Source organism: Crocuta crocuta, unplaced genomic scaffold, assembly GCF_008692635.1.
Source record: "Crocuta crocuta isolate KB4526 unplaced genomic scaffold, BGI_CrCroc_1.0 scaffold45, whole genome shotgun sequence".
NCBI classification, from domain to species: domain Eukaryota; kingdom Metazoa; phylum Chordata; class Mammalia; order Carnivora; family Hyaenidae; genus Crocuta; species Crocuta crocuta.
Window position 1 is genome coordinate 4,595,974 of NW_027530544.1, and position 14,483 is coordinate 4,610,456.

The following is a 14,483-nucleotide window of genomic DNA, read 5'->3' on the forward strand; positions in this document are numbered from 1 at the left end:
AGGCAGTTGCTTGGATCCTGGTTGTCTTATCAGGGCCACGGAGACTGGTGACTGGAATTGTTCCTGTCGCCCTTTCACAACTGTGATGAGGAAATTAGGGTCCTGAAGCATGTATCCTTAGAGGGAGGCCATTTAGTTCTGGCTGACCTTCCTCTGGTTGTGGCTCAGAAGAGTGTTCAGTAGTCTCGTGTATAGGCCTGACTGTACTGCAGCGTGGTTTCTGTAAGGAATACCTATTACCAAGGTGTCTCTGTGGGAGACATTGTCTCCTTTTTGAATTCTTGAGTGTCAACTGACTTGTGGTTACTTGATCCATACAGTTGGGGATAGGGATTTCTTTTGTACTGCTCTCACTAGGTACATTTTGACTCTATAAATAATATAAATGTCAGTACCACATATTTGTATAGTGTTTTATAGTTTCTCTTAGTTAATAGTGCTCCCATTTCACAGATGAGGAAACTGAGATTTGGAGAAACTGAGTGACTTGCCTAACATTGCATGCCTTGTAAATGACAGGCCAGGGGCTCAAAGGTAAGAGTCAAGGCTTGGAAATTGTGAGCTATTGTTCAGCTGTGGGACTGTCATTGAGGGCATGGCCTTTCCATAGTTTGGGCTCTTCTAACCATTCCTCAGGAGAGATGAAGTAGAGGGATAGAGAAAAGGTGAGTAACCTGCCCTGAGTTCTTGGTCTGCCACAAACCGAGTGGTCTGAGCCCTGGGGACAGTTTGGCACATTTTCAAGGGCAAATGACATGATACTAGGCTATTTCTGCCAATCTTCCTGGGGTCTCCTTTTCCGTGAGAATGTCAGAGTGAGTTATGATGATTGTTGACCCCTTGGAGTGACAAAACTACTGTCAGAAGACACATGTGTATATTGCCTAAAACAGATAGTTTAAAAGAAGCTCTCTCAGAGCAGGAGTCTGCCTCAAGGGCCAGTGAGAGCACCAGAGCTGGCACTGAGGTGGGGCATTTCTCTGAGTCCTGGAACCCTCCATGGATTTCTTGGTTACCACTGTGGTGAGAGAGCTCTCAGAAAGGCAGTTATTAACCTGTGTCTGATGGAGGTGTCTAGCACTGCTCTGAGTCCTCTCAGGGCTTCAGGGATGGCAGAGGTTGATCGTATTGATAGGCATTGTTTCTCCCGTGTGGCCCTCTGGTGACTCGACAGGTATGAGGAGGCAATGGGTGTGTTGTTGACTCAGGGGAAGGAGTGGTGGCTGTAGTGGTGATGCTGGGGGAAGATAACATTCCCACAGGGTGATGAATTACTCTTTGAAGGGAAACAAAGCTTATGTCTTACGTGCCTGTGTTGCAGGCAGAGGGTTATTCTTAGTGCCTAGTCTGTTTGTCTTGAGTTGTTCCTGGAATTGGAGGTGAGAAGCCCATAAGCCATATTACCTACAAAGTTTCACTTTTCTGCTGTTATTTCCTGACTGGTGGGGCTCTTTGCCAGGCTGTGCCTGGGGCAGTATAGAGTTAAGGAAGCATCCAACTGTGAGGATAGCCTTGAAGAGAAAATGAACTCAAGGATGGGCAGCAGGGACCCTGAACGGTATAAAGAGGTTGGCAGAGGGAGGCAGGACCCCCTGCCTTACCCACCCTACGTAGGGAGCCAAGGACCGTTTGTGTGTGTATCATCCTTAGAATCAGCATGGTTCTCACCTTCATCATGGTAACTGGGCTTCACGTGCAACCTCAGAGGAAGAACAAGGTCATGGAAACTGTTGCTCATACACAGCTGGGTCTGTGCTTTACAGGACTGAAGACTGTCATTCCCTTGGAAATTCTTGGTGACCAAAGAATGAAATTTCTGAGCAGTTCCTAGACTGTGGGTGATTTCAGGCTTCTGCCCTGTGTTCAGGGTTTGGGAGCTGGAGACTTCCAAGAGCTGTCCCTCAGGGAGCTTGTGTTGGTGTGAGATGATAGATACAATGGCTGTTGGAGCTATGGCTGTAGCAACTGCAACAGGTGACAGCAGAGGTTGCAGCTATGGTTTCTGTTTCTTTTTTTTTTTTAGTGTTTTATTTATTTCTAGGAGAGAGAGAGACAGCATGAGCAGGGGAGGGTCAGAGAGAGAGAGAGTCACAGACTGAAGCAGGCTCCAGGCTCTGAGCTGGCAGTCAGCACAGAGCCCGACGCGGGGCTCGAACCCACAAACCGCAAGATCATGACCTAAGCGAAAGTCGGACGCTTAACCGACTAAGCCACCCAGATGCCCCTCTGTTTCTACTTTTATCTTAGAGGAAACAGAAACTGTGACCAGTATTGTATCTGTTGGGTATGTTTCCTCCATTGTTCCTAGAATTCAAGATGAGGAAAGACGCTAACTCAGAATGCCCTTAGGGTTACTTATTTCATGATATCTTCAGCACCTAGAATCTGGCTGGCATATAGGGATTACTTCATAGACATTTGTTGAATAAATGAATTCAGATGTCCCCATCCCCTGGTCTTTGGTTCCTTCAGCTGAGATTTGAGAGAGAGGGTGAAGCTGCACCTGTTTCTCCTGTCACTGACACAGTGGTCCCAGGGCCAGCAGGAGGCCAACACCACAGCTGTAGGCTGGGATGTGTGACCACCACTGCAGCAGAAGGAAGCCAAACTTCTGAGGGCAACCCTAGGCTAGGAGGTTGTGCCTCCTTCAGATGGAAGCCAGGGAGAGATGAACTCCAAAACCAAGATGGTGGAGCCGAGAGATAGAACTTCTAAGGAGAGGAAGGAGTGGGGAAGAAGGAAGTTGGAGCTGTGCTTGTGAACATCTGGTCAAAGCTGGGTCTCAACATCTCTTGGCTTGGTTCTTGAGCTTCTGGAGTTTTCCAGGGTAAACTTGGTGCTGCTACACAGATGCTGACAGAAGTTTGGTCAAATGACCTGTGACAATAACCAAGGTGAAGAAACACCTTGTCGATAAGCATTGTTTGGGGCGTGACTTCAGTTGGTGTAGTTGGAAAGGAAACATAAAGTTCCTGCCTTGGAGACAACTGTGGAGGTCAGATTCTAATATTTTTTTCCATGGTGTTATTGACCTAAATGTTTGAGACCAACTCAAAGGAGGTGGCTCTGTTTACTAAGGAGGAATAGGAAAGAGATGTTTGAAGAAGCTATAATGATGTAAGTGACTTTTTCAATACCCCAGTTACCTCAGAACACAGGTCAGCAGGTCTTTGACTCAAGGAAGAAGGAAATGAACCAAGGAAACAAGTTTGTAGTAACTACTGTGATTTAGTGTTCACTTGGTTGTTTTAGCTGTGATTCTTGACAGACATGATGCTTCTGGAACCCCCTAATGAGGTCCTTTCTGAGCCTGACATGGACAATTAACAGCAGAATCTGACAAGGCTAGAGGGTGGTTAAAAGCGTGGATTCTAGAGTCAAACTGACCAACATTCCCTGTGTGACTTGGGCAAGTCACTCGATTTCTCTGAGGCTTAAGGTCCTTATCTATAAAAGTGGGATGATGGTAGATAATAGTAATACCAATGTGTGTGATGCATGTAAAATGCTTACCCCAGTACCTAAGCTCAATAAATGTCACTTTGTGCTGCCTGTTACCTTGCTCATCACAAAGTTCTGAGATCCCGGTGAAGGCAGCAGTCCTTGTGACTTGATGCTGTTTTCACAACTGTCTGTTCCCTTCCCAGATCTCCGCTTCTACCACCAGGCAAGTCAAAGCACCTTCTGCCTGGACTCCTGCAGCCAGCAATGAACTGGTCTCCCATTTCACCCTTGTCCATTTCCAATCCATTTTCCTCTATTGTAGCCAGAGTAATCATTCCAAAGGTCAAATATGCCTATGTCACTTCTTTACTTAAAACCCCTCACTGTCTACCCATTTTAGTTCCTTAAAATGTATAATCCATTCCATAGCATACAAAGCCTTACAAAGCAGGTGATCTAGCACCTGCTTACCTCTTTCAAGTCCCTCCAGGTCAAGCTTTTTCATGCCTCTGCATGTCTTCCCCAGCCTGGCTTGTACTTCTTCCTTCCCCTACTCCACCAGACTTACAACTTACTACTCAGCCTTCTTATCTCAGCTCAAAGGGCAGCACTTGGTCAGAGAGACTTTCCTGGACTTACTAATCTAAATGAAGTCTCTCTAGTTTACTCTCATCAAAACGTTTGTTCAACATAACACCACATTTGTTGTTTGGAATCTTTCTATACTTATGTTATGTCTTTCTGCATACTAGATCTTAGCTCCAGGAGGCTGAGCCCTGTCTGTTCCATCCTTTACTGTGTACACACAGCACTGCTCTAGAACAATGTTGGGCACTCCTAAAATAGTTGTTTAATTAACAAATGTATGAACAGATGAATGAATGAATGGATGAATGACTGTCTCAACAGGGGTTGTGCCTGTTTCTGTTCATCCTCATTGGTGGGGTTGGCCAGTTTGGAGATTTGTTTGTAAAAGTTTGTGTTATACAGTGTTAACCCAGTGAATGAAGAGTATGGAAATTTGGATTCTAGTCACAGTTGACCAACTTACTGGCTGTGTGACCTTTGAAAAACTTTGGAGGCAAGAACCATGCATGACTTAATTCATCTTTGTTTCCAGAGCCCTTGGCATGAGTAGAAGTTCAACAAGTGAATGAATAACTCCAAACTCTTTCCTACTTTGAAGTTCCCAAAGCCCATCACCAATAGGACTTTTGGAACTCAAACTGCTATTTTCATTGGGTGCATTTATGTAGAGAATAGATAACTATGCAGACCTTAAAAATGCACACTGAGCTGCCTACAGCATAAGACAGTGCCCTCTGTAGGGCCATGGTCATGATTGTAGAGGTCTCATGCACAAACACAGACATCCAGCTCTTAGAGCCTCTTCAGAGTCTCAAGCAAGATGTTGAGTATTTGAATCTCTGTAAAATGCCAACAGACTGATCCGTTCTGTGCTGGGGAATGGGCATACAATGATGACTAAGTATCTGTTTGCCATGAATTCAGCCTAGTAGAAGGAAAGATGAACATTCAAGGAAGAAGTTTGGAACTAGGAGGAGAGACTGACTATAAGGTCTTCAGTCCTGTCCTTTGATGAAGCGGCTCAGAAATCTGCATTACATGCCTACCTGAAGCATTTAGCAGTGTCATGAAACCAGGGAATGGACAGCAAAGCACTTGTCTGAGCACACAAAAAGCCAACTGCTTCTTGGCCCCTCCTGGGAATGAAGCCCTAAATCACTTACATGTCAAGCACTTCCAGGACAACCTCAGCCTCCAGAGCTGAGCCCAGAAATCAAGGGTAGGGAGAACATTGCTGGGCAAGGAACCAAGAAGCAGTCATGTTATCTCTCGTGGGGGCTCTGCCCAATGGCAGAGCTGGCAGTCAGTTCACACGATAAGCCACATTCTAAATAAACCACATCAGCTTTTGTAAGCCCACAGGAAGGACAGGGATGACCTTTTAGAGGCTCCTTGGATGAATGGAAATGCCTGAGCCAACAGAAGGGTCCTTTCCATTCCTGGCTTCACCCTCCTCATCCCCAAAGGGGATGCAGGCAGCAGCCCTTCTCTCAAACAAGATTTTATGGCTCTTCTACTTTATACCAGATACTACCTCATTTTATCCTCCCCACAACTTTATGAAATAGTCCTTTCCCATTTAACTCATTTTGCCAATAAAGACGCCAACCTAAAGGGACTTTTCTCATGTGCCCCTAGGCTGGCTAAGTGGCAACATTCACTCAGCGTCTTCTGATTTGAAGTTCCTGCTCTTCGCTGTACGTTTTGCTAAGCCACTTGCCTATTTTCTTATTCGGACCTCTGATTCAGGGGTTCTCTCCTTTTCAGTGTCCCCAAGCACAGAGTTTCCTGGGGTGGGGCAGATGGCCTGTGCCCTTGGTGGCAAGGAGCAGGAGACCCTTTCCTCTGGGGTGCTCTGTGACAGCAATCTCCTCTATCCTACACTTGCAGCAGCCCTGTAACCTCTCTATGGGGGCACAGGGCAGAGCAGCAGCCCCTCAGTTACTTGGCCACTGATAGCATTGGCAACTGTTTTTTTAAAATTTATTTATTTATCTTTGAGATAGAGAGAGCTGTCTGCACACAGNAGATCATGACCTGAGCTGAAGTTTGAGGCTTAACTGACTAAGCCACCCAGGCACCCTGGAAACTGAGTTTTATTTTGACCCAGTTTCCTTGCCATAGGCTGTGGAATCAGGGTTGCCAGGCTTCCTTCAGTGTCACTCTTGCTGGGAGCCACTAGTAGCCACTGAGTTTCCACTGACTCCCTGTCCAGCCCACTTCTGTCCACCCTCCTTTCCCCCTTTCACATTTGACAGCCGGACTTTTCCTTAAGGGAGCCCTTACCACTGAAGCATTTTTGTGGAAACCTCAGTGTTTTTCTCTCTGGCAGAGGAAGAGTTTCTGACACCTACTCCAGGGATGAGCCAGCTCTGGGTGAGGGCGCAGGCAGCAAGTGTGGAAAGAGGCCCCAGATTCTGTTAGGCAGTTCACCCGTATGTCACCCTCACCAGTCCAAGGAAACAGAACTGACCAGTTTCTACTTCCTCAGAAGCTCCTTGAAGCACTTNCCCTCACATCCTCTAAATGCTCAATCAGATGCTTGAGGTGTCACTTCCTACCAAGGCCACTTCTTTTGTGGGCCCTACTCCATCTTGTCCTCTCAACAATGCACAGGCCCCAGCACTTCAAGGCCCCCCTTCTTCCAGGTCCTCGCTTTCATGGTCCTTTACTCCCTCTCTTGCTCATACCCCATGGCTCCCCATGGCTTTTCCTGCCCACTCCCACCTCAGTTCTTATCCTCTGGGCTATTCTTTATAGACTTCCTGGCTCCTCCTGAGCTGGAGGACCCCTCTGTCCTTAGGACTAAGTACAGAGCTGGTACTGAACACTTTTTCTGTTAACTTTACATCACAGAACATCAAAACTTAAGAAGTTGGAAATCCAGAGGTCATGCCATTCACCACATCACTTTTTATAGAGGGGAACCAAGGCCTGGAGAGAGATAGGATAACAGGACCTGGACACAGGGAGCAGAGCAGTTAGTGGCCAAGCCAACACTGGGCCCCAGGGCCCCTGAATCCAAGCCACCTGCTCCTCACTGCCTATGGTCATTAACCCCCATGGACATTCCTTCTTCCACATCCCTCTCTTCTACCCTAAGAAGCTGCCCACAGCAGGCTGCTTCCAGCCTCCATTCCCTTACTACGTGATGAGTAGTTGGGCAGGGGTAAAGGGGGGGGGTGGTATGATGGGAGGGTTGGAGGGTTGGGGAAGTGGTAGTTGTTTTATTTGCTCTTAACCAAACCTTTAAACATATCAAGGAGGGCAGAGTATTCCACCTCACCAGTACTATGTCTCTTAATATCTGTAATAGAATGTACTCCTTCTGGCCCACTCCCAAGAAATGATCCCTTGGGTGAAATCATCCCCAGTCCTATTGAGGAGGGAAGAGAGCTCTGATTATTTCTTTGGTTTGGGCTTCTGATCCCTCATCGTCTCCTGGGCCTCAGAGCCTCTCAGAAGCCTCAGACACCCAGAAATTCAGAATAAAACCTGGTCCTGGAGGCAGGGGCAGCTTGGAGGAGGGAGGACAGCAGGATACAGGGCGGGCTCCTCCAACAGTCCTTGCTTCCACCCCATTCATAGAAGGAAAGTGGAGTGTGGAGGGGGTCAAGGCTAACACCAGGCCTAGGAGCCCTACCAGGAAGGCATTAGCCCAAGAGGGGGCTTTTCAAATTCAGATCAGAGGCAAGAAACGAACTGCTCCACACTTCAGCTGCCCTCTGGTCTCGCTTGTTTCTTAGCCAGTCTGCCTCTTTTCTTCCCCGCCCTTTACTTTCAGGTCTGCCTCTGGTTTTCCCCACTTTTCTCTTTCTCTCTCTCTCTCTCATTCATCTGCTTCTCACAGTCTTTTCCTCAGACTCTGCACCTTTATGTCAGTTTTCCTTCACATTCTGTCACCTGGCTTTCCTGTTTTCTCTGTGTTGGTCTCTTTCCTCCACTCTCTCTCCTTCTACATTTCCACCTACCTGTCTCTCTCCCCACAAAATACAGCCCTGTTTCCCCCAGTGGGTTTCCCCAAACCAGGCTACTCCTCCCTGTAAGCACCTCTCTCTTCTCATTATCTCTATCTCCTCTTGTCTCTGTCTCTCTAGTGTTCTCCCCACTTCTCTTCTCCACTTGTCCCATCACTTCTCTCCCTTCTCTCTCCCTCCCTCCCTCTCCTTCCCCCATCTCTCTCGCCCTCTCTCCGTGACAGCCCTGGATCCCTAAAATCTCCCATTCCCTGCCCCAGAATGCTGCCCCAGGTGCATCACTTACCCTTTGGCCAAAGGAGGCAGGAACATAAGCAGCTCAAGAACGCCCAGCGGACCCTCCTCCACTGGGCCCCCCTCATGGCTCCGGAAAGAGTTCCTCAGGTTCCCCCAGGGAAGCTCCTCAGCACAAGAGCAGTGGATATGAGGAAGAGGTGAGGAACAGAGGTGAACTTGTCTGCACCAGCTGCTCACCCGAAACAGCTGTATTTCCCTAAGGGGCCAGAGTACCAAGGGAGGAAGACAAAAGAAGGCGGGGCCTCATGCCAATCATCTTTGCCCCGTCTTTTCTTTCCTAAAACTCCACCTCTTTCCCCTACCAGGAAAAAAAAGAAAACCCTGATACACCTATTGCTCTGCCCCTGGTTAGCGTGAGCCAATTAGGGCGAGGGATAGAAGAAGGATGTCGGGGATAGAAACCAAGGCACACTGGGAATTAGTTGGCCACCCTCCTGCCAGGCATCCTGGGCCTTCCCCTCCCTCCCAAGGGCTGCCCTGTCCCGCCAGAGCTTTGGACTGCTGTGGTGGGAGGCAGCTGGGTCCTTTCAGAAGAAAGGGCAGAGGAGAATGGGGAGCGAAGTATGGCAAGAAGGAGTGAGTTTGGGGCTGTATGAATTGGAGAGTGAGATTTGAGGAGAGCCTAAGAAACACAGGGAGTCGGGGGAACATTGTAGGGTGAGAAGTAGGCATCAGAAATACCCTGTATGCAAATTTTGGAAAGAGGTGTTGGGCTCAGAACACCTGCTCAGCACAAGGCATGTGGCAGACTCTCACCAAATGGTGGGTTTCTTCTTTCCAGAAGAGGGAGCACGGAGCCAGGGTCCAGAGAGCCCAAGGCAACCTGGGAAAGTGGCTTGAAGGATCTGGTATGGATAGTAGGGATGAGGGGAGAACCAGGGGAGAAATCATAGTGACCCCACAAGAAACTGGGATTCTCCTGGAGATCTTAGGGCTCAGGTCACCCCATTTTTACTTATTATGACTTGCTCACAACCAAGAAAGGACAGAAACCCCAGACGAGGTTGTTGGGCAAAGTTCTGAAGGGAAGGTAGTTGGCATAGCTCCATAAAGGAAAACAGTGGAGACCTTCCCCCACCATTTGCCACAGCATGAACCCCTGATTCTGGTTCCTCAAGACTTGGTTTCCTGAGTGTGGGGGTCTGTGGAGTGATTGGTCACAAAGCAGGGAGCTCAGGCTCTCAGACGCCATACAACCCAGGATGAGGAATTAGTATTTCCATTCCCAAGCAGAGGGAGCCATATCCAAAAAGAAGTAAGTGGCTGACACTGTGAGGCCATTTCAGAGGACCATGAAGGCCCCACCCGTTGGCTTCTTGCTTGTTGAAGCAAACGTCCAATTACAGTCAAAGCACAAAGGCCAGATCTTCCAGTTAGAATGCAGATGCTGCAGAAAAGTAGCATGGTGTCCCTACCAGTCCCTCTACCTCTGTCTGGCTGAGTTGATCCCATTCTCTCCTGGGAGCAGGAAACCCATAAAGGTAAATGGAGATTTTAGGCATAGAGTAGACAGAATACAAGGAGGATATCACTCCTTGTGATAAGAGAAATTACATAGATTCAGAGGCCCAACTTGGCCTTCTTCATAATTTTTCTGTCACGACTTTTCTCTATTAACCTGCTGTGTGTTTTGTTTGGCGACACTCTCTGGACTACATTTGTCCATCTACAGACTAGAAAAAAACTTTCCAGGTTAGACCAAAGTAAGAGTTGGACATGTTGACATGACCTCACAGATAACCTCCCACTTTCCAATGCAAGGAAGACCAGAGGTAGACGTTAGAGTGTTTTTCAGAGGCCACTGTGGTGGCCACAGTTCCCCTGCATTAGGACACCTGGGCTTGAATCTGTCACCCAAGGTAAGTCACAGCCTCCCTGAACCTTGTTTTCCTCATCTATAAAACAGGGATAATACATCAAAGGAAAACTACAGCTGGACAGTAGTTAAAACAGTAAACACAGATTTTATTCAAGACCCTTGCAGTAAGGGAAGGCCCTCAGGATAGAACCAGGCTCAACTTCAGATACAGGATGGACAAGTAGAAACTTATAGTTAAAGAGCAAGGGGCTGGGGGGTGAGGGTGGGGGTGGTCAGTGGGTGGAAAAATACTAAGAGAAAACATCAGCAATAAGTGGGATTCTGGCTAAACCAACCTAACAGGAGTCTTGCCAAAGACAGGCCAGGGTGATCAAACATCACCTGCGGGGCAGTGGGGGGTGAGGAACCAGATCAGACATTGAGGTGATCAGATATTGAGGATGGAGCACTCTTGCTGAGCTGATTTGGCAGGGTTCTTGCTAAAACTGGATTTTACAAGGAAATGCTTAGATGGGCCTAGAAGAAGGTTCCAGAGCCTAAGGTGTGGTCAAGCAAAGTATCTCTGCCAAATAACACTCACCTCAAAGGCTGTGAGCTCATACATATTAAAATGCTTTTGAAATGTTAAGACACCTAGAAAGAGCATATGACCCCTCATTCCATCCTAACATCATCCCTAAGGCTAGAAACTAATGAGGGCAGCCAGGCAACAAGGGGGAGTCTGGAAAAGAATTTCCAGGCCCACCTGCATGTCAGGGTCCTTGCTGTGTCCTGTGGGGTTTTAGGCATTGGCACGTGCAAGTCTCATTCATCTTTTCCCGGCCTGCCTCAAGTCCCCTCTTGGTTTCCTTTCCAGCCTGGCTCCTTTTTTTTTTTTTTTTAAGGTTTTATTTTATTTTATTTTATTTTATTTTGTTTATTTTTTACTTCCATGCATGTGTTTTATTTTTTTTTCTTTCATAGTTTATTGTCAAATTGGATTCCATATAACACCCAGTGCTCATCCCCACAAGTGCCCTCCTCCATGCCCATCACCCCCCTTCCCCTTCCCCCCACCCCCATTAGCCCTCAGTTTGTTCTCCGTATTCAAGAGTCTCTCATGGTTTGCTTCCCTCCTTCTCCTCAACTATTTCTCCCCTTCTTCTCCCCCATGGTCCTCTGTTATGTTATTCACCCATATGCCAGAGCAGGGATGTTTCTGGGACTCTAACAAATGCTTCTCTCTTTGTCTTCTGTCCTTACTTCTCCCCTCCCAAAGCATCTGATGGGGACTCAAAGGGGTGAGTAAGAGGGGAGTCAAAGAATGGATTCTCTCCATTTTGTCAGGTGGAGATCTTCTAGAACTGCAGACTGCGGGGTTTATTCATAGGCAGGAATCTGAAATCAACTTTAAGCTGATGTTTTGTGGGGTCACTAAGAGAGCTCAGTCTGGACTTGGGGTATAAGTAAATTGGAGCAAGGATAAGATTATGACTTTTTCATATGGAGGAAAGATACAGATTTGGCTTGAACAGAATCAGCCTGGGTTCTGGGCAGTGAAGTCAAGAGCCTAAAGGGAGATTTCTCTTCTAAGCTAATTGGAGCAGGAGGTCCTAGGTTTTTTGGGGGGGTGAGGGGTGGGGGGTGGGGGTGGCTAAAANAAATTGCTTACATCCTTATAATTTATGCCCTGATAGAGGCATATTATGATAGAGCTTCATGCTGCTAATAAAGTTACCTCTCATCAGACTTAAGGGACCTAGACTGAGATCATGCAGGAAGGCAGACACTTCTTAATCTGATTTATTAAGTCCTGAACATAAAGACTTATAACTAGACTGCCAGGCCCTACCTATGTCCCCATAACCCTGTGAGGTGCATATCAACCCCCTATCTCATGCGGGAGAGAACCCAGTCTCAGGGAGATGAAGTCCTGATCCAGGTTGGGTGATCAAGTGAAACAGGAGAGTGCTAGCTCTCCTGACCGCTTGGCCCAGACCACAGAACATAAAGCTGCAGCCTGTGGTCAGCATGCCTCCAGATGAAAAGAAGGGATTGAATGTGCGCTGAGTGCTCACTCTATGCTGAATCCTTTGTTAATTCCCCCCAGAGAGACATGGAGATATGTCCGTGGACTGTGGTCCAGCTGCAAGGGGCGTGGCTAATTGTCAGCCTCCAGCTGTGAGCTCCTTCTCAGCTTTCAAGCCAAGGCAGTGGTGCAGGGTCCTGGTTCTTCATCCCCCCCGCCCCCACCAACTCAAGACACCTCTAACAGATGTTGGGGTTGCCAAGGTGATGAAGGGGCCACTCTGTTCCCAAGGCCTTGGCTCCCAGACCCTGGTGAAAGCAAGAGTCTTAGCCTTTTGGGTCACATAAAGGCCCCTGTCATTCTCCCAAGATAGGGTTTCTTAGTCCATTTCTTTAAAAGTGCCGAGTATTTTCACAGCAATTAGCTCATTTCCCTTCTCATTTTACTCATGAGGGGGGTGGGGACTGGGGGGGTGGATAATATCTACACAAGCAGCATCTTCCTGCCTGGGGTCCCTGTGAAAGAGGAGCCATTCTGAGTGTGCAGACAGAGGCAGAAGGGAAGTACTGACTTGAGCCCCAGAAATTGAAATTTATCCACTCACTCTTATTTATTTATTTGTTTATTTATTTACTGCACAGCCTTTATTTTGTGCTCATCAAAACACTTGATGTAAAAAGGCAAAAATAAAATAAAATTAAAACCAGTGGAAAAATAGAAATCGCAATATAAACAGAAATTTCTAACCCAATTTTTTGTTGTATTTTAGGGGAAAAAACGGTGTAAACATGAGGCCAAGTTCTGATGGAATACAGTAAAAATAGTCATTTTTAGAGTGTTTATGCTAGAGATGTCAGCTTTAGACTGACAACTTGATAAGAATGATTCAGTTGTTTAAAACATGTTACCAATGTATTCTGCTTTTAGAACACGTCCAAACCTAAAATGTCAGCAGAAAGGTGATCTATACTAATTCAAGGAGTGGTGCTTTTAGTCTAAGAAAATTTAAGATCTCTAAAGGAAAAAGTGCATGTATTAAATGAGTCCTTCTTGTTTCTTCATTTTGATGAGTTTATTTTATTTTATTTATTTTTTTAATATTTTTTAAATTTATTTCTAGGAGAGAGAGAGACAGCGTGAGCAGGAGAGGGTCGGAGAGAGAGGGAGTCACAGACTGAAACAGGCTCCAGGCTCCGAGCTGGCAGTCAGCACAGAGCCCAACGCGGGGCTCAAACCCACGAACCACGAGATCATGATCTAAGCGAAAGTCGGACGCTTAACCGACTAAGCCACCCAGGCGCCCCTTGATGAGTTTATTTTAGATAGAAACATCCTCCTCACTACTATGAGCTTAAAATATTCTGTATGTTTTAACTGGAGAGAGAAACTAACCAGAAATAAAGAAGAAAAACACATTGATTCAGTAGATTCTCCTCTTCCAAGCAAAGCTACAGGCAAACTGTAACAAAGAAGAAAAAGCAAAAGGCATGAAAGGTTTGCAGTTCCAACCCACCTAAATGAGTATTAGTGAGAGAAGGAAAGTCTTGCCGTTTACTGAGATGAGCAGGGGCAGGTGGCTCAAAGTTCTCCCGTTTCCAGCGTGGCTACCATCACAGTGACACAGTCTTCACCATAAAGGGCTGATGTCAATTGGGACTGATGGACTTTGGCTCATTCTTTAAATTTTTTTAAAAAAATTTTTAATGTTTATTTATTTTTGAAAGAGAGAGAGACAGAACGAGAGCAGGAGAGGGGCAGAGAAAGAGAGGGAGACACAGAATCTGAAGCAGATGCCAGGCTTTGAGCTGTCAGCATAGAGCCTGATGCGGCCCAAACCCACGAATGGTGAGATCATGACCTGAGCCGAAGTCCGATGCCTAACCGACTAAGCCACCCAAGCATGGGTGGCTTATGCTTTAATAAGCATAAGCTTTAATGGCTCATGCTTTAATAAGGCTCTGGGGAGCCTGACTGCCTCATTCAGTTAAGCGTCTGACTATTTCAGCTCAGGTCATGATCTCATGGTTCATGAGATTGAGCCCCGCATCAGGCTCTGTGTTGACAATGGAGCCTGCTTGGGATTCTCTCTCTCCCTCTCTCTGCCCCTCCCCCACATGTACTGTCTCTGTCTCCCTCAAAAATAAATAAACAAGCATTTAAAATAATAATATATAATAATAATAATAGTGATGTTCTGTTCTAAGAGGTTGGTGTACACTAACGCATTTCATCTCCACAGCTATTTCATGAAGGAGGCACTGTCTATCTGCAGGAGAGGGGACTAGGGCATGGAGATCGCACCCTGCATCAATTCACTCAAATTTAAAGAGCAGAACACTAAGGACAGGAA

The 14,483-nt window shown here is 46.8% G+C and overlaps 1 protein-coding gene across 1 annotated transcript in view; it reads right to left on the reverse strand.

Annotated features, from left to right (window-relative positions):
• Positions 1 to 8,371, reverse strand: part of MUC4 (mucin 4, cell surface associated) — a 44,759-nt gene extending 36,388 nt beyond the window's left edge. Inside the window, exons 1-2 of the mRNA XM_077767724.1 lie at positions 8,296 to 8,371; positions 1,669 to 1,965 (exon numbers count right to left, since the gene is read on the reverse strand). Of these exons, the coding sequence (XP_077623850.1) occupies positions 1,669 to 1,965; positions 8,296 to 8,371 (373 nt within the window). The remainder of the gene's footprint in view (positions 1 to 1,668; positions 1,966 to 8,295) is intronic.
• Positions 8,372 to 14,483: the final 6,112 nt, after the last annotated feature.